Source organism: Stegastes partitus, unplaced genomic scaffold (assembly GCF_000690725.1).
Source record: "Stegastes partitus isolate 25-593 unplaced genomic scaffold, Stegastes_partitus-1.0.2 Scaffold850, whole genome shotgun sequence".
NCBI lineage: Eukaryota > Metazoa > Chordata > Actinopteri > Pomacentridae > Stegastes > Stegastes partitus.
The window spans coordinates 207,906-228,128 of record NW_007578581.1 but is presented as its reverse complement, the minus strand read 5'-3'; the positions used below and the strand labels follow the sequence as shown (position 1 = coordinate 228,128).

General features: G+C 38.9%; 1 protein-coding gene across 2 annotated transcripts in view; it reads left to right on the top strand.

Moving 5' to 3' along the window:
* The first annotated feature begins 7,538 nt into the window (after nucleotides 1-7,538).
* Nucleotides 7,539-20,223, top strand: part of anxa5b (annexin A5b) — a 14,445-nt gene continuing 1,760 nt past the window's right edge. Inside the window, exons 1-11 of one of the 2 annotated variants that reach the window (XM_008292990.1) lie at nucleotides 7,539-7,640; nucleotides 7,913-7,957; nucleotides 12,669-12,753; nucleotides 13,493-13,587; nucleotides 14,503-14,616; nucleotides 14,755-14,845; nucleotides 17,415-17,494; nucleotides 17,596-17,646; nucleotides 17,979-18,072; nucleotides 19,209-19,304; nucleotides 19,413-19,471. In XM_008292990.1, the coding sequence (XP_008291212.1) occupies nucleotides 7,955-7,957; nucleotides 12,669-12,753; nucleotides 13,493-13,587; nucleotides 14,503-14,616; nucleotides 14,755-14,845; nucleotides 17,415-17,494; nucleotides 17,596-17,646; nucleotides 17,979-18,072; nucleotides 19,209-19,304; nucleotides 19,413-19,471 (768 nt within the window). In that variant the 5' untranslated portion in view covers nucleotides 7,539-7,640; nucleotides 7,913-7,954. Of the gene's footprint in view, nucleotides 7,641-7,912; nucleotides 7,958-12,659; nucleotides 12,754-13,492; nucleotides 13,588-14,502; nucleotides 14,617-14,754; nucleotides 14,846-17,414; nucleotides 17,495-17,595; nucleotides 17,647-17,978; nucleotides 18,073-19,208; nucleotides 19,305-19,412; nucleotides 19,472-20,223 lie in introns of those variants that run through there. The other variant, XM_008292989.1, reaches the window with a different exon arrangement.

The window sequence follows — 20,223 nt, the reverse complement described above, 5'->3', positions numbered from 1 at the left end:
CTTCAAAAGAAGACATTTCATGCCTATGTGCATATATGTAACTTCTTTTATATTTTAAACCTTAAGGACTATACTTCACACATGATATAATATATTTATACACAACAGTGTCTTTGTTGTTATTTTGTGTTCATTATGCATCTGTTTTTTAGTTGGTAGTATGTCTTTCTGTTCTTTTACATTGTCTTTGTAGTTGTTTGCTTGTCTCATGGTTTTGTGTCTCTTTCCATTTGTTTTTTCAGAATTTTCCATCTCTTTTGTGTTATTTTTTAAGAAATGTTAACCATAATAATAATTAGGCGTTCTAGACCAGGGCCCCCTGAGTCTTTAGGTTTTACCTCAGTAATCAGTTCCTGGATGTAGTATTTAACTCATAAATCTTTGGGTTGTACTGTACAGCAAGTGTTTTTCAGTTCAAGTTCTGGGCAGCATCTGCTTGTTTGTTGAAGCTAATGAACAAGAAACTGAAGTGCAACAGACTGCAGTTGCCAAACTGGATTTCTGCCCAGACTGCCAGTGGGATTTAATATTAATGTGTCTTGTTTTCCCAGTTGTTCACATTGCCATGTTTCTGTTAAGAAAGAGCACCTGTCTGCGCTAACACCTGATATTTCTTGTTGGTACTCGTCTGTGTCAGTTATAATAAACCACTGAGTAAATCAGTGTCTTGTGTGCTTGAGAGTCTGCCCTCGGTAGGTTGTGGCTTACAGTATGTGGCTCTACACTCTCCCATCCACTGGGTGGCACTACAACCTGTAAATGTAATGTGAACAGCCATGATGGTATGATTCAGTGAAGTGGCTTTGATAATATTACACAGCCCTCATGTAGATTTATCCTTTGCAGGTTTCATGTTTAATTTTGCCATTCTTTTAGTTTTTTTCTTGTACTGAGCACTCATTGCATGTCGGTCATTTATAGAAAAAGGATGTCGTTTCCACAAGGCTTTCGTTTTATGAATCTGTGATTTAAAGGCCGTAGGGATGGGGTGTGTCATTCATTACTTCAAGACCATAACTTAAAGGGCTTCATAATTAAAGCTTACTTTGCCAGACTTATTCACATTGTTTTTTAGCAACAACCAAAAAAAGACAATTTAACGGCAAAACATTGTGGAAGTCAATTCAATCATGTATACCTCTGAAACGATGTTCTATAGGTCATGTTTTAATGTGTCTATCTTCAAAATGTATACATGTTGCACTGTGGCTACAACATGTATGTTTTTTTTCATGCAGGATAGACTTGATGGACTGTTTTAATCAGAAGTGTTGACAGACAATACCCCTGGTGTTGTCTGTCAACACTTCTGATTAAAACAGTCCATGACAATCACTGACCTGTGCACACACCCTACAGCTACTGACAACACCAGTGGTATCAGGAGCTGTAGGATGTGTGCACAGGTCAGGCACAGGTGATGAAACAAAAGATAGAGATTACCTGTAGGTTGATTTGTCTACTGGTCAGACTGAAATGGATAGTTGGTGATTTGTTCCATATGTTTGTCCATTTGTCCATCTGCCTGTCTTCATAGTATATTAATGGATGGTTTTAAAATGGGGAAGTAACAGTGAGGCAGCGATCTACAGAAAAACCAGAAGAAGACGAGTTTAGAAAGGAAAACTCAGACAACAGAGAACATGATCAGTTCGGATGTTCTTCAGCTAAAAGGATAATCATTCAGTTACACTGTGGAGGAAACTGGACTCGATCAAGCTCTTTGCTCTTGGAACTTTTTTGCTTTTTGAGGAGGAAACTAGATTGCAGTGAATATTCTTCAACACCCAGTACATGCAACATGTGCTAACGGCTGGGCTTCATGGGATGATTGTGGTCCTCAGAAGTTATGAAAACTCGTACAATCTCCTGTAGACAACCAAGCTGCAAAAGCAGGACACAGTTACTGTACATTACTATCGGGTTTAATCCTGGAGTTCATTTATCATCAACAAGGCAACGATTCCTGAGCTTTGACACCTGTACAACCCCGCCACATGTCCATCCCAGCACACTTTATGGAGATGACAGCTGTTCTTCCTGTACCAGCAAGTTGGGGGTGGAGCACAGTGGTGTATTTTTGTCTTTTTGTGTCTATTAGCATGCTGTTAGTTCTGCTGCTCTGCCTCTCATTCCAAGAATCACAGCACTGAAGAAACAGAAAACGACGATGCTCTGTGTGACCTACACCTGCCCTCAAAAGTTTGTGTTCGCCTGTTGGTTGTTATTTTGGGTTTATTTGTTTTTTATCAACTCTGTAATGATATGGATATTGAATCTGTATTGTGGCATAATATCTGAATATATAAGACGTAAAAAAAAAAAGAAAAGGAAAAAGGAACAAATGACACAAACGTAGGCCTTCAGGTTGAGGGGACTATGTTTATTCATAACTGGTCATTTTATTCATTAAATGTATTTGCATGCATGCATGTATATCCATCCATCCACCCATTATCTATACACCGCTTAATCCTCACGAGGGTCGTTAGGGGCTGGAGTGTATCCCAGCTGACTTAGGGCGAAGGCAGGGGACACCCTGGACAGGTCACCAGTCTATCGCAGGGCCACACTTAGAGACAGAAGCACACTCACATTTACACCTACGGACAATTTTTAGAATCACCAATTAACCTCAACATGTTTTTGGACTGTGTGGGAGGAAGCCGGAGAACCTGGAGAGAACCCATGCTGCACGGGGAGAACATGCAAACTCTACCCAGAAAGATCCCAGTGTCCTCACGCGAACTGGCGATCTTCTTGCTGCGAGACAACAGTGCTAACCACAGAGCCACCTTGCAGCCCATGTATGTATATGTGCTCTACTAATATGATCATAAGTAAGCATGGATAAAAAATGATATTCCAGAACCATCCTTGAAATAATTTTACATAATTAATGAAGACAGATCATGCAAATATGTTCCTATATAATAACTTGATTACAGTTTCATTTGTAGCAAATGCCTACCATGCCATGTCTAATTGCAGAATCATTTGTGTGTTTTTTTAATAAAATGCTTGCACATCTTAAACTCACGTTTACGGGTAATAAGTGACCAACAAAAATATACTTAACACAAAAATGCTTTTTTCTGGAACCTTGCTGCATTTTCACTGCAAAATGTGATAATGGAAGTATGTAAGTGAGTTATTTCACCTCAATTCACCAAATGAACATCTGCAAAAACAGTATTTTTGCCCCATTTTCTTCACACCAATCTGTGGAGCAATTTTTGAAGTGCCATAACTTGAGAAATAATGTATTTTTTATTTATATTTAGCGTATGGTATCACTTTTCATGAAATTATTTGAGGCACTATGAGTTAGAAAACCATGAGTTTCCTTTTAGCCCAGTAACAATATTGCATAACTCATCCAGTTGAGACCACTACTGGAGTGGTTTCACTTATCATACCAGCTTAATGATTGCCCTGATAGTGGCCATAAATGCAAAAAAAACTAAACAAAATGTATATTCAGTAACTTTTTTCTCATCAAGTATGCCTCTGACCAGCACCATACTCACATACTCACTACTACATACATTTTTAAACGAACCCTAACCCATTTCAGACTGAGGCCTCAGTGGGAAGCACCTAAATGAATGTTTAAAGTTCACATAGCTCAAAATGTTTTGTTTATTTGGTTTTCAGCTTGATATATTAAGTCATGTATGTGCAGAGTTTAAAAGTCGCTCAGCATTTCGCTGCCCTAAATCTGGGTACCACCTGGACATACTGGCAGGATTTGTGCCATCACAGCTATTCTGGAAAAGCCAGTTGTGGCGCAATGTGCAGCTTATACAACTGTGATGTGTAAAATCTAAATTTCCAGTTCACATACTCTGAAACTAAGATTTCTATTTGCTAAACTGCTGTTTTCAATGTCAAGGTCAAACCGAAAATAATGTTTTATGTATTAATTTTTAGGGTAAAGGGCTGTCTATCTATGTCAAAACACACACTATCTATACCTCAGATCTGTGTCTTTATCTGAACACACGTTATGCTTCCCTCCCTATCTCACTCTCTGTGTGTTTAGTCTTTTTGTTTGAAATTGATTTCTTGCTCTCAGTTTACTTGGTGATTTATTGACATGGCGTGAAAATTCCTGACATGCCAAAGCAGAAGGCAGCAGAATGAAAAGCCTTCACAGTAGAAACTACGTTAATCCATATATTTCTGTGGCGACATTCTTCCTTGAGTACATTCAGTTCATGCGATAACATCTTTATTGTCAGTCTCCCCTGATATCAGTACTGGTGTCTCCTAGAGAGCAGTTCTGGGCAAATTATGTCGACAGTTGTCTCAACAAAACTTACACTCAAGTTGTTAATCATGTCTATAAATTACCATGAAGTAACCATGATTCTAGACTTGAAGCTGTGTGTTATGTCATAATGCTCCTACTTTACAAATATCCTGTGGAGGGCTGCCACTGTGAAGAAAATAAACAGAAGTCAAGCTTTAAATGCTATAGTGTCCCTAAATGTTGTTTGTTGCACACTGCCCATTACTTTAGCTTTTCCTTGACCACAATTAACCCTTGACCTTTTATGGCTTTTCAACATTTTTCATGGTCAATTTAATTTTGCTTATTTGTACAAGCATTTACAAAAAAGACTCTTTCGTGTCAAAGTGAAAACAGATTTCTCCAAAGTAATGCCAATTAGTTAAAAAGACAAAATTCAAAATTGCACAAGTTTTTACCTACTTCAAGTCAGGATTTCGTAGATCGACCTTTGGCCACAATTACAGCATTGTGTGGATAAGTCTTAACACACCTTTCTCATCGGGAATCTACTATTTTACCCCATTCTCTGCTGCAAAACTGCTCAAACTCTGGTCAGGTTGCAAAGGGATGATGAGTGAAAAGCTCTTTTCATTTCCAGCCACTAATTCTCAAATGGGTTGAGGTTTGGGCACTGACTCGATCATTCCACAACATTCATCTTATTGTTCGTAAACCACGTCTGTTTAGAGTCATTGTCTTGCTGGAAAACAAATCTTCTCCCAAGTCAAAGTTTTTTGTACAGACTACATCACAGGGCCTGCTGCCAAGCAGAAGCATGCCCACATCATGGTGCTGCCACCCCCATACTTCAAGGTGGGGTTGGCATATTTGTGGTGATGTGCAGTGTTGAGTGTCCGCCAAACATTGTATCTGGTCAGAAAGCACAGTTATGGCCTCATCATACCAAAGAACTTTCTTCCGATTGACTTCAGGGTCTCCCACATGCCAACTGGTGAACTGTAGGCTTGATTTGATATGAACTTTTGTCAAATATGAACTTTTGTTGTTGTGTGAACAGTCTGTTTGTTTGTAACACCTTCAGGGGATTCATAGATGTCTTGGTGCCCCCCTCACTGGTCTTTTCCTTGCACAATCATTTAGTTTTTGGGCAGATTGAAAAATTTAGGGTCCCCGTACAAAAAACATCTCCATGTCATGATGCTGCCACCACCATGCTTCACAATGGGGATGTTTGTTGTGATGGTGTGCAGTGTTCTGCTCCAGGCAGATTTACACATGTGCCACATTCCTTCCATTTCTTAAAAATAGATTAAACTGTATTCTAAGGAATATTCAGTGGCTTGGAAACATTCTTGTTTCCATCCCCTGATTTATGCTTTTCAATAACCTTTTCACTGAGTTGTGTGGAGTTTTGTCTTCACAGTTGCACTCCACAGTGTAGTTTCTTCAGTGTACTGATTCTCCAGTGATTGACCCTTTAGGTGTCTTTATACTAAAATCACATTCACACAAAGACACATTCACTGCACTCATATGATCTCCATTTCACTAATTGTATGACTTCTATCACCAGTTGACCACACTTGTGTGGATTTAGGTGAGTCACTTTAAATGGGTTGAACACCATGACAATCACTTATATTATGACATTACTCTATTTGAAAAAAAAAAAAAAGTTTTCATTTTGAGATGTAAAAGTCTTTTATTATAAATTCTTGTTCAAATTAAATTAACCACTATTCAATGTTTCAACGCATGAAAAGGAGAAAATCTCCAAAGGGCGTGAATCCTTTTTATAGGCACTGCATATACCTCATGAAATGCTCTTTACAATCTAACTCAGTACAACACTGTAGCTGTATCTGTTTTCACAGTGAAGCAACACTTGGAGGAGTCTTTAAGGTGTGAGTGTTTCTGGTGCCTGGCACCTTTAAAGCTCCACTAATCAATATTTAAAGATTAACAGTGGATCAGATGTCAATGTGTAATGTTACAGTTTCCCTCAGCTCAGTGGAGTCTTGTAGCATCTAATTGTTTTTACACCGGGCACCAAACAGCTGACAGACAAATATTGCAACTATACAGGTGCTGGTCATATAATTAGAATATCATGAAAAAGTTTATTTATTTCAGTAATAGGGTGCAAGGTGGCGCAGTTGGTTAGCACTGTTGCTTCGCAGCTAGAAGGTTGCCGGTTCACGTCCCGGTGGGGGCACCGGGATCTTTCTGTGTGGAGTTTGCATGTTCTCCCCGTGCAGCGTGGGTTCTCTCCGGGTTCTCCGGCTTCCTCCCACACAGTCCAAAAACATGTTGAGGTTAATTGGTAATTCTAAATTGTCTGTAGGTGTGAATGTGAGTGTGCTTCTGTCTCTAAGTGTGGCCCTGTGATAGACTGGTGACCTGTCCAGGGTGTCCCCTGCCTTCACCCTAAGTCAGCTGGGATAGGCTCCAGCCCCCCATGACCCTCGTTAGGATTAAGCGGTGTATAGATAATGGATGGATGGATATTTCAGTAATTCCATTCAAAAAGTGAAACTTGTATATTATATTCATTCATTACACACAGACTGATATATTTCAAATGCTTATGTCTCTTAATTTTGATGTTTATACCTGAATAATAATATATCAGTCTGTGTGTAATGAATATAATACACAAGTCTCACTTTTTGAATGGAATTACTGACATAAATAAACTTTTTCATGATATTCTAATTATATGACCAGCACCTGTACGTCTCTTTCATAAATTTTGCAGCGTGCAAGTTACAGCTTGCAACATGACATCATTTTTTTCTCAGCAGCTCAGCAGAAGAAATACCATACCTATGATCAAAGCAAATAACACGGGGCCTCAGGTGAACATCATGGAGCCTTTTGCAGCTTCATGCTCTTCAGGAGATGAAAACAGACAAAATATTGGACTGGAAACACACATCTCCAGACTAATGCTGCTCCACTTTTCCTGCATGTGTGACTAGGCAACTGTTTGCAAACATACTGATCTTGACAACTTTATTAGATGATGCTGTCAAGCTTGACTTTTCTACTTGTTCTGCAGCCCAACGTGACAGAACATCAGGACAGCTTTAACCAAACACACATGTGGGTCTACACAGTGAAGTGATGAAATATGCAACATAAAGATGAAAATAGATCTTTTCACTGACAGCTCATAGACGTTGCAAAACCACATTTCCCAGAGTGCTTCAGGAGCAGAGAGTTGGAGTTTGTGTGCGCACTGGGGTGTGGCCGCGACGCGCACTCCCTCAACCGGAGAGTTTTTCCGACCGGGTCTCTGCTCTCCGTCCTTCTTCTCTTCCTCTCTTCTGTCTCCACCGGATCTACTCCCTGAACTTCATCTGACTGCTGCAGCTCAGCGGTGAGTCTCTCAGAGCTGATTTACTTCAAGCAGACTTTAAAGGTTCAAACGCATCCACCAGGTGAGACCTCCACCTGCGGACCAAAGATCAGAACATCTGGTCCAGGGAGGTTTGACAGCCGCTGGAGAGGAAACAGAGCAGGAAACTTGACTACTGCTGATTAAGAGACAACTTAGTAATAGATGTTTTAGGGAAATATCGTTTATTTGCTTGTCAGATAAAGTTTGCTCTTTCTTTTGTCTTGTTGATAACATTTCCTTATTCTCAACAGATCTGCTTCTTACCCTGAAAAAAAAACTCCAAGACTGTCGAAATGGTGAGTCATTTTCATTCCACACATTTCTCAGCTGTCAACTTGTCGAAAGAAATTCCATTTTTGAAAGGATGATGACATAAACTTTGCAAATGTATAGAAAACAAAAAAATCCGTTATTTATGCAAATGCATGACTCACTTTTTTTTTTTTTTTTACCCTCTGAACTCCAAGACAACGCCCACTTTATCCCACATTATGTAATGCTCTGATTTTTATCTCACTGTACATTTAAGTTGTTTACACACAGATGATGAGCTGTTGATAGTTTTTTTTCAGTTTGTACTGAACGTAATATCCTCTGTTTGAGGAAGACACCAGTGCAAGAGAAAGAGAAGTACAGTGCAGTTTCAGGAAATAACTTGTTGCTGTAATCAAGTTTGTTTTAAGCGCAGAATTAGTCAAAAGTACACTTTTGCTAATGAAACAGTAAAAGCAACATCGGTTTGTCTGTGCGTATGGGTGTGTGCGAATGTTTTTGGGGCTGCATTTGGGGAAGTTTGGAGTATGACTCATGTGGGCTCTGCTCCATTCGGGTGGGTCTCTGTGTCTCTCCACCTCTCTCTGACTTTAACACACACATTTCCACTCCAGTCTGGAGCCGTCCTCCCTCTCTTAAAGGGGAATCGGTTCTCTTTCTGTTCATTAGGGTGGAGCCGGAGTGTTAACTTTCCAAAAAAAGAAGTGCTTATAGACAAGAAACAGTTGTGATGATGTGTTTTTTTTTAAACAGTGTGGTCTGAAGCCACAAAAAGTCAACCTCTGTTTGGTATGAACTTCACACAAAAAGTTTTATTAGGTCTTCACCGAGTGTCTATACTGTGGAGTATTGTGTGTGTGTGTGTGTGTGTGTGTGTGTGTATGAGCCTGATCTGTACAGTAGGCTATTATACGTCTGAGCTATAGATCTCCACTATTGTCTGAACTGTCGGCTACTACAAACACATCAGTGGCCCGCCCTGACAGCTCCTGTACTACGATGAACGCTGTAGTTTATTTTCAGTCCCACATCCACAGTAGAGCTGATGTAAACACTCACTACGAGTTGTAATTTGTGGCTTTAAATAGTCCACAACAAATTCATTCTTCCTGTTTTGGTTTGTGTTCGTACAAATCTGCAGTTGTTAGATATTTTCGTAAAAAGAAAAAAAAGGTGAAACTGTATTTGTGACTTGTTCTAAAAGTTTTTTATATGCAGGAAAATATGAGTTTCAGGCCAAATCTGTATCCAGGATTTTAGAAATGTCGAAACTGAAGGAAGCCTCCACCTCCCACATTTCATTCATGAAGACATTGTCTTGTACTTTTAGTAATCCATCTTTTAATCTATTTTGACACTGTTTTTTATGTACAAGTTCCTCCACAGAGTTGTCTTAGCTGATTTCCTAGACATTTGTCCTCTGAAGAGAGTCCTAAATGTATAGTTTTAAACATTCCTCTAAAAATGTTTTAAGGTACTTGACTTTAAATGATACATTATGCCTGATATATTTGTTCCCACACAATAAATTTATATAAATCTCACCTTGTCTTTCTACCTTACAGAAAAAAAAAAATGTTTTGTCTATTTGACAAAACCCTGTGCATTTGTATCTGCGCTCAAATGTGGGCAACACCCAACATTTGTGAAACATATATTTATATTGTGGAGTTTGTGTTTAATTATTTTGTAATACTAGTTATGCCCCTAATATGTACAATTTTAAGTTTTAAATCCCAACAGAATGTACAATATGATAAATTTCAATCCTGAGCCTAATTTAGTCCAGTAATGAAACACCCCCTCTGATAAAAATGAAGCTTTTTTTTACCTTAACATGTCCATATGATGATGAGTAATTCCACTGTGAAACTGCAGTGTACTGATGACAGTCTCAGAAACACAGAATCAGATTCCAGAGTTTCATCTGTAACAAACGTCAGGAAAGAATGTTGTTAACCTATAGGGTGGGGCTTTCTGTATTACTATTCTTCAGAATGAGCTTCTGGCCTGGACAGTTGTAGGTAAATTACTTCAGTATTACAACTTGCCATTGTGTAGCTCAAAGGAGTTTTGCAGTGTTTAAGCAGACTCATTGGTGAGCTGGTGTGCTCGAGCTGCAGCAAGTAGTGGAGTAGTAGGTGGAGACAGGTAGGCAGATGTGCATGAGAGTCACATCGAAGCCTTTAAATATTTAATGCTGATACACAGAAGTGAGTTTTTAGGGGTTTAATCAGTGACTGAAGAGGGGTTTTAAAATCTCACCTCATCCTTGTTGCTTAGAGAAAAATCAAGAATATATGAATATGTGAATATTGGCCTGAAAATTGCCAAGTTAAGGACACTGATTGTGATAAATGTGGTGTCCAACCTTTCAGAAATCCACAATGAGCAACTGTGAATTATAAAATGTAAACTGCACATTGAATTTCCAAATAGAAAGTAAAGAAGTCGTAACCTGTGGGTCCTCGAGAGTCCTTCTTTTAGTGCCGCAAATATGTTAGAGAAGCAATGTTTGTCAGTTTTGGTCTTTTATGGTATTTGTTCCAGCAGTGACAGTTATTGTATGGTTAACAATAAAACTGGGGTTATGACAATATGATGGGGAACTTCCCTTCATATAACCATGGCTGCATCAATTATGTGCGGTCTCCATAGCAACTGCAGTCCATAAATGCAAAGGTGCAGCGATAAGATGTGCTTTAAAGCTGAGATACCAACTGTTAGGGCCTCTGTTTGCTCACGGAGGGTCAGAACACCTCCATTGGGAGCCCCTGGCCTCCCAAACACGCCTGAACTCGCTCACAGGACTCAACTCATCACTCGCCACAGATTCTAAACTCCTATCGAACATTCCAGTGGAAATGATCTACAGCGTGTCGTGTTGTTGGAGAAATACCTTCTTGTTCAGCTGTTTGTCTCAGAAGGCATCTGCCCGTAGATTCGATTTTATTTAGCTTGTGGTGCTGAGTGTGTTTATGTGTTTATGAAGACGGAAATCTCGAGGACATTTTTACATTCCTTCCTGCAGGAACACAGAATCCTGATTGTGAACAGCGACTTGTTTTTAGATGTTGCTTCTTTTTTTTTTTCTTCCAGATTTTCACAGTCAGAATTCCAGATGCATTCCAGTGGTTTTCCTCTCTAAACTTCTCTCTCTCTCTCTGTCTCTGGAAGCAGCTCTGTTATTTTTTTAATGTGCCACAGTTTTAGGGAGTGTCTGGAATGAGTGCATCATTGTTGGCCAGAGAGCTGGTTTTAATAAAATCAATTTCAAAGTTAATATTCTATCAGTGCTGTCTCATTCTTACCGTCTTCAGGAAATATTGATCCGCTGTTCTGAGCATCCAGATGAATTATTAACCCGCTAATCAGACTAAATCGCTGTGCTATTTCACCTTATCCGCAACTTTTGAATTGCTAAACATATCTTAGATAGATGGAAATTCAAAGGCTTGGTTTGATGTGAGAACTTGCATGCACATCTGCATTTAATTCAGAGCTGCAAGGCTGTAATTCATTAGGTAGATTTAGGGCATCATAAATGGGAAAAAAACTTTTATGGGAGAATAAGATGTCCGAGAGGGGCTACAGTGTTTTAGTCACAGTCAGCATGAAGCTTAAGATTTAGAGGGAGAATTCTGTAAGAAAAGGAGGAAAGACTATGAACCAGATGAATCTGATACGTCATTTTGTATTTATTTCAATCTAAATGAATGCGCTAATCTAGATGTTTATTAAAAGAGGGGAATGCAGACAGCATCCGATAAAGTTATGTGCGTAACTAATTTTAGATTTTATGCCGTATGTAAGCATAAATCTAATGATTGGTTCTGGATTTTTATCTTCTAAAATATATGAAGGGAGAAAAAACAAGAATATCTTGGATAAATCTATTGATCTACAGGGTATTACTGTCGGGACAAATCAAACGATTTATATTCTAGATTTTACAAAGTGGAACAGTATACGCATTAAGAATTTAAGAATTTATGATACTAATGTGCAGTGATCATGAATCAGACTGATACCGACTGATTAGGATGTTGTGCAACATTCCAGCTGGTTGAAATCTGACAAGACATTACAGACAGCAGACGGATGTAAAGGGCTTTAACTGCTCTGAAGGAAAAGTTATCTTAATTTGGGATGCATATTACATCAACAGTGCTGCTGTGCTCACAGCATTATACACTAGGAGACTTCTTCAAAGTTTAAGTCATAGTACATGAGTACGAAAATGAGTTTTTTAAAACAATTTTATCATCAAGCAACAATATGAAGACATTCAAGATATGGAAAGCTAACCATGAAAATGCAAAATCTTGTTCCCAGGTCTCCAGAGAACTTTGCAACGAGTTAATAGCTATTTTCAATAAATGATTAAACATCAAACAGAGGTGATCTCCAAGGTGACAGCTATGTGTGTGAAACAGGAACACTGTGAGGGGATGTGTATATAATTATCAGGTCGTGGCTCATTCCAGTGAGAAATTATCTGCGGTTAGTATTATGGGCTCTGTGCAACATTTTGTACGGTATCATCTGTATGTTGCAGATGGAAGAACATTTCAATGTATTTAGACATACAGAGATGCATAATCTCAAAGACGGGTCTGTCAGGATACAATTAGGTGCCACAGAATTAGCAATTTTATAAAAACGGAAAAAAAAGTAGCTTTTGAAAAATGTACAAAAGCTAATCCTTCTCTGTCCATGTCTTCCATGTTGCAGGCCAGCAGAGGAACTGTCAAAGCCAGCGGAAGCTTCAACGCTAGTGCAGATGCAGAGGTGCTGCACAAGGCCATGAAAGGGCTGGGTAAGCTGCTCGTATGTGTTTAGAAAGCCTGAACCATGAAATAATTCACATTTTTTGAAACTGGAGTGTTTATTGAACCTTCTGACAAAAAAAAAAGAGTCAGTTTTCATGTCCATCCATCCATTATCTATACACTGCTTAATCCTCACCAGGGTTGCGGGGGCTGGAGCCTATGTGCAAGTTTTAATGTGTATAATTTTTGCTACATCCGGCATATTTGGTGCATTAATCACTGATCCACAGCGGATTATCCGTGTCTGATTGTATACATCAGACTTTTTTTTTTTGTTAGGACAACAAATATCACACTTATGATGTAGAGGTCTCGAAAACGCATGTATCAAATATGATGGCGTTACAGAGTTAAATCCGCTCTAAGCACCAATGTCATCTGATCCGCTGAAGGCGCTCAGTCAGTAGTACAGCTCCAACCGACCAATGAGAGGATGGTTTTTGGGGAGTTCCTCTTGGAAACATGACTGTGGTAATCCCTGCTGTCTGAGCGCCGTTCCACCCAGACACTAGTGAGTCATAAACACATGAGCAGAGAGGAGAAACTTGAGACGCGTCACTATGAGCAAACACATCTGCTGACCTTGACTGAAGGCTGTAATTATGTGGGCTAAATTGATGTAATCAAGAATCCTCGTAGACGGAGCGAGCTCATTGTTATGTAATACAAACATCATGTGAGAATAGTTTTAGGCAAGCTGAGTAACCGTGGTGCTTGTTTCCATAGGGACCGATGAGGATGCCATCTTGCAGCTGCTGACGGCTCGCAGCAACGCCCAGAGGCAGGAGATCATGGCCACCTATAAAACTCTGTTTGGAAAGGTCTGACTGCAGCTTTAACAGCCTTTAACTCACATGAACACGCACTACTATCAGAGCTCCACCATTAAAGTGTCATCAAACAGATAGAGTCGCAGTTACAGAAATAATGTTCATACCTGTTTCAAAGTGCCACACCTAAATCCATCATCTTCTCCTTTAGACTGAACCACCCAGCCTCCATAATACATCTACAAAAATTCAGTATATTTTTTGCAGTTTTAACACTTTATATAAAATTCTAAGTATGTTTAATCCTGTGGCTATACAATGCAAAATATACTGAATATGTAAATATGAAAAAAGTCTCAGAAATGAAATACATCATAACTTTATTAATACTTTGAATATTTAAATTTAAGTATCATAAATCAACAGATATCATATGGAGGCTTGTATGTGAAATGGGTTACTCCGATGTTGTTCTGTGTCTACTGACTGTTAGCAACTCTTTTTGACGTATTAACTTGTAAGATGATTGTTGTGTTTGAAGCTGCTCCCAAGCAGCAAAAAAACCCAAATCAGCTAATGTATGTTTTAGCTAATACACATCAGTTCACTAATTAGACTTCAATCGACCCAAAAAGTGTCCTCTAATGACTAAATCAACAACCTGCAAATACAGGAAGAAGGCCTTGATGAGAAAGTTGCTCTCAGATGAAACCCAGTGAGGCTTTTGAACCGAGTGACCACAGACAAGATCACAGCTCAGACTTGTTGTGGTCAAGCCGTTAGTCAGTACAGTACAAATCATCAGCAGAAAATCCATACAACGTGACCCGAGGGCTACGCACAGCCGCAGCAAAAATAATCAGGCCACACATGATAACCATAAAGTGCTTAAGTACATCACATTACAGCAAAGTCACACGCAGGATTCCTGCTACACCACAACTAATGACTGTGTCTTCATGCCAGGATCTGATAGACGACCTGAAGGGAGAGCTGGGAGGCAAGTTTGAGTCTTTGATCGTGGCTCTGATGACTAAACCCATCACTTATGATGTGACTTCGCTTCGCAATGCCATCAAGGTAGGTGCTGCAGTTTACAAGTGTGAGATAGATGAAAAACTCTAACATGCTGGAGGTGGAGAATTTCTGCATATATATGGACAGTCAGAGCTGTTGGAAAACTGCTGGAAATATGGCAATTCCCTCTTTGACCTGTAGGGGGCAGGAACAGACGAGAAGGTGCTGGTGGAGATTCTGGCCTCCAGGACGCCTCAGCAGGTGAAGGACATCATCGCTGCCTACCGACAGGGTAACTCAGACTGTTTACCATGAGCAATGTCCGACATTTGTAATGAACTTATGGTTATAATAATGTAACGTTATAGCATCTAGCCCTAATGATGGGGCAATTTTATTTTTCGTATTGATCGATATTTCACAACATTTTTGCTACATAACTATCATGGCCAATACAATTCACTATCTCTCTTTTTGACAAATGAATTAGACTCAAAATACGAGTGTAGGGAGATTAAGAGAGATTCTGTAACCATAACTTTCTTACATGTTGTTCCAATGTTGGAGCGTCAACTAGATATTTACCGATGTTGGAATATTTTACGATATAATCATATGTGTATCGCTAACATGACATAATTATTGCATTTTTTAAAGGTCACGATTATTGTCAGTACCTGTATATCACGACCCCCTTAATCACAAAATGCTTGTATATGCTTAATGAGTAAGTAGACTTTGTAACATCTTTGTTAGACCTCAGGGACACACACAGGGAATCTTTTAGTTTTTAGTAAGAGAGGTAACATCAAGTTCAGTTGCGTATCAAAGTTTCAGATCAACTCTCAAAATAAATAAATCTAGACTTGATGTGGAGCGAAGCTATCAACTTGACTCTTTGCATAACAAAACGGTCTGACGTGCTTCAACAAGACCACAGCAACAAGGCTGTTACACAAACGTCTCACAGATCAGCAGGTTCTGCTGCACATATTAGTTATTGCACATCGGTACTGACAGACACATAAATCAGAAAAATGTGATTAACAAAGTGACAAACAGCTACAGGTCTGACTCAGTAATGAGCAGGGCTGTGTGACCTCATCTTCTCCAACGTTTCCTTGTTCTGACTCTGGCTTTCCTCAAAGTTTTTCATTTTTACTTTTGAGCTACAGACTCCGAGCTTATGCATGCTTCTGTAAAACAAAAATTATTTTCTAGACTTGTGTGTTTTCCATGATCACTTTTTTTCAAAAGTGACACATTTACTAGATTTTAATCAATGTGAAGCCATAAATGACTCAGGATGATTAAACTATGAAGCCTAGTGTTGGTTAGCAAACTAGATAATACAAATATTGGTTAAAATATTAACAGATATTCCCACGCCCATAATAACTAACTGTATTTCAGGTATATAACATGTGGTGATAGAATTAGTTCCTGTGCTCATAATGCAGATACATCCATAGTGTAATAAATCATTTTGACAAGCTTTGTAAATATGCACCGAATATTATTGCACCAACCCTACTTAATCATATCAGACTTCCTTCATAGAAAGAGAACTTTATGATTCGTAATGTTGTCCTTTTAGGAGAACCTTAAAATAAAGGAAGTAAATAAAAACAGGGGACAAATATTGTTTTAAAGGAAGTGACAGTGCTTTATTGCCCTTGGTATTGCTGCAGTCTTCCTCTCAGAAGAAGTAAATAGGATATCCTGCATTTAACCTGAGAAGTAAAAGGGTCAGAAAGCGTGAACATGATTAACTGCTGCACATAAAAGCTGATCAGCAACTGAAGCTGCCTCAGATAATTTTGTCAACACTTTATCAGGTTCTCTACTCTGTCTTGTAGCAGCAAGATGACATTGTAAAGAGAGGCTAAAGTGAATAAATGAAACTGAATCGCTAAATAATAACCACTTCTTAAATGTTCCATTTAACATATGGTGATTAATCTTTTTGGACAATAAAATTAGCAGTAAAAAACTTAGTCGATAATAATCAAATTCATAGTGTTAAGTTTGTTTTTTTTGTAGGAGAATATTAAAATTAGTACATAAATGAGTCAAATGAGTGATTAATATAGATTTTTTTTGGTTTAAATTCTACAGTCTTGACAGAGTATAAAGCTTCAAAGGATTTTGCACCATCCAGCAAGCATGCAACAGTCACAAGTTTGTTATTCATCAAAAGCCGAAGAACTGATTCTTAACTGAGCAGTAGTGCTGGTTAGCCAGAAGGCCGACCACAAAGCTGAACTGAAAGTACTTCACATGCTATAAAGCAATGTTTGTTCCTCTCTGCTGCAGCAGTCTGTGTTTGTCTGACGGGGCTTTGACACCTGTAGATCAGTTTCATCGCTAGTGTTTTATCACCCACGTGCAATATCCTGGAGTTATTACTTTGTGATCACTGTATCACTTACATATTAAGTTAAAGAGCTGACACGGGAAATCATGTACACTTTGCCGTACCAGAATGTTTTCTCTAAATGCATACATAGCTTATAAAGATTGATTAAAGGAAACCCTTCTTTAACAGTTCCTGATCAGCTGATGGATTTATTACCACCTTAAATCAAAATCATGGTAAAATCACAACAACAAAAAGTTTGCTTTTGTACTGAAAACCACAACAGAATCCATTTAGAAGTAGAAAAAGACTCACTCTGTCTTAGTGCAGATGTTTGAGTCCAGTGGCAGCTTTGACATCATCACAAACAAACCACAATCACAGCTGTGAGCAAGTGACATGTGGCAAAAACTAACCTGATGGACAGACGTTTGGAGCAAGAAAAAGGTCAAAATGTAATATACATGTTTGTGTGTTGCGTGTCTGTGTGCGTTTCCCTCAGAGTACGACGACGACCTGGAGGAGGATGTATGTGGTGACACATCAGGTCACTTCAAGAGGCTTCTGGTTATTCTGCTTCAGGTAAATATGGTCCTCTCGTCTCTTTTATTGTAAATAAAAAAATATGGACAATAAAGGGACAATCCTCTCTTCTCCTCACTAAAGTTTTTATCTCTTCTCAGGCGAACAGGCAGACAGGAATCCAGGATGGAAACATTGAGAGTGACGCTCAGGTGAGTCAGTAAACATTTCTGCTCTTCACCATCAATGGCATCTTTGTCTTTCTATGAGAGGCTGTGACTGTCACATGTGTTTGGCTGTGAAAGGCTCATCTGTAATGATGGTCTGACTCCCTCTAGTGGAGGAAGACGGTAAAACTGCAACAATCTTTAAAAATGTGTAGCCTTCAAGCCCGAGGTGTGACACCTGGGTGATGTCTCTTCTGAGTTTTCTTTCTCAGAATTAACAAATTTCCTCCAGAGTTCCTGAAGACATTGTATTTAGCCGTTCTGGTATATTGAACTTTGAGAAAACAAATGCAGTGTGTTGTTTTTTGTGGTTGCAGGCTCTCTTCAAGGCAGGAGAGCAGAAGTACGGCACTGATGAACAATCCTTCGTTACCATCCTGGGCAACCGGAGCGCCGAACATCTTAGAAAAGGTAAGTTGGTTTGTGGTAACTGACTGTTGGACCGATTATTATTAGGAAATGGACATGACGACTGTTAGGACACAGTCTCTGAGACAGTTGGTGCTGATAGTCAGCAAATCACATCTTATAATGTGTGATATGTGAAAGCTCTCATTTTTAAACCAGTTTTTGTCCTAAAATATTTTAAAAGATAAACTTTCTGCGACAGCATCAGCAACCAGCTGTGTGTTAGCTGCAGGAGGCATACAGGTGAAACCAGCAGTTATCATACACTGTATAAAAAGATATATAACCCTTTTGTTCTCACTGTCTGACATTAAATCAGACTAAACTTTTCCTGTTTTAGGTCAGTTAGGATTACCAAAATTATTTCTATTTGCTAAATGCCAGAATAATGAGAGAGAGAGTTTTTTTAGAGAATTTTCTTCAAAGTCATAAATTTACATACACTAAGATTACTATGCCTTCAAACTATTTGGGAAGCCAAGATGATGATGTCATGGCTTTAGAAGCTTTTGATAGGTTTATTGACAACATTTGAGTTAACTGGAGGCACACCTGTGGATGTATTTTAAGGCACAAAAAAGAAAAAGAAAGAAAAGGTTATATGTCTTTTTTATAAAATGTATGTAAACGTACAATGTAAGCTTCACTTGAGATTAGCTTTGATTTATAAAGTTAACTCCAGTTCCCTCTGTCTAATCTACCTGCCTCTTTACATTGTCTCAGAAAAACTTTGTACATTTTTCCTTTGTTTTCAATATTTTCAGATGAAAATACACTTCATATAAACTGTACAAACTGCTGATTGCTTTCTGAATGGGTGCCCTTGTGCGATCTGCAAGGTTGTCTACAGTTTCAACTTCCAGACATTACTGGCCTGTCCTTTAGTGTATTGTTTTTTGTGTTTACACCATTACAAGGTGAATGCTCCCTTCCTTTAAAAGCTAAAAACCCTTTTAAAGTTGTTGGAAATTATCTTTCAGTGTTAGTTGTCCAGTCTTTGTAGGTTTCAGCTCATCTCCAGGTCTTCGGTTGGAGCTATGGCATCATAGAAGAGAGACAAATGAGAGAAACCATGTTGTGTTTTTGGTTTTTGAAGTTTCCCGTCAGAGTCAGAGTAATTCTAAATCTGTGTGTTCCAGTGTTTGATGCTTACATGAAGATGAGTGGATACGAGATGGAGGAGAGCATCCAGAGGGAAACATCTGGAAACCTGAGAGCCCTGCTTCTCGCCGTTGGTACGAAAACAAGACAAATGTTCATTTCAGACTTATTTTGTTGTCGGCTGTTTTTTTTAAGATCACCTTTATTCAATCATTGCCTGTCTTTTGTGTTTTCTTATAAAGTGAAGTGTGCCAGGAGCGTTCCAGCCTATTTTGCTGAGACCCTGTACTACGCCATGAAGGTAAGACGATAAACATTTGTGGTGATTTAGAGTTTGGATATGGAATTTCTATCCCCTTACACCACTCTAGGTTTAAATTTTGTTGGTTGTAATGACACTCAAAGACCATTAAAATATGGCAATGGCTGCTCTAAAGAATCCTGCTCATCACAACTTTGATAAAGACAGAAACTTAGCTTTATATCATATAGATTCAACAGTTGTGTACATAATCTGGAAACATTTTATAGAGCACAGAGGGTCGTTAAAAATTGACGTTATAAATTAATACTGTGGCAGTGATCCCAGCATTTAGTTTATTGTGATGATGTGAATCCAGGTGCAGATCCAAGATTTTTAAAGGTCCTTTTTGAATATTTTGTCATGACTTACTTAAGCAAACAACTGGCACATTACACTGCCTGGCCAAAAAAAAAGTCGCCACCAAAAAAAAAAAGGTCGTACACTCTAATACTTTGTTGGACCGCCTTTAGCTTTGATTACGGCACGCATTCGCTGTGGCATTGTTTCGATAAGCTTCTGCAATGTCAAAAGATTTATTTCCATCCAGTGTTGCATTAATTTTTCACCAAGATCTTGCATTGATGATGGTAGAGTCTGGCCGCTCCGCAAAGCCCTCTCTAGCACATCCCAAAGATTCTTAATGGGGTTGAGGTCTGGACTCTGTGGTGGCCAATCCATGTGTGAAAATGATGTGTCATGCTCCCTGAACCAGTCTTTCACAACTTGAGCCCGATGAATCCTGGCATTGT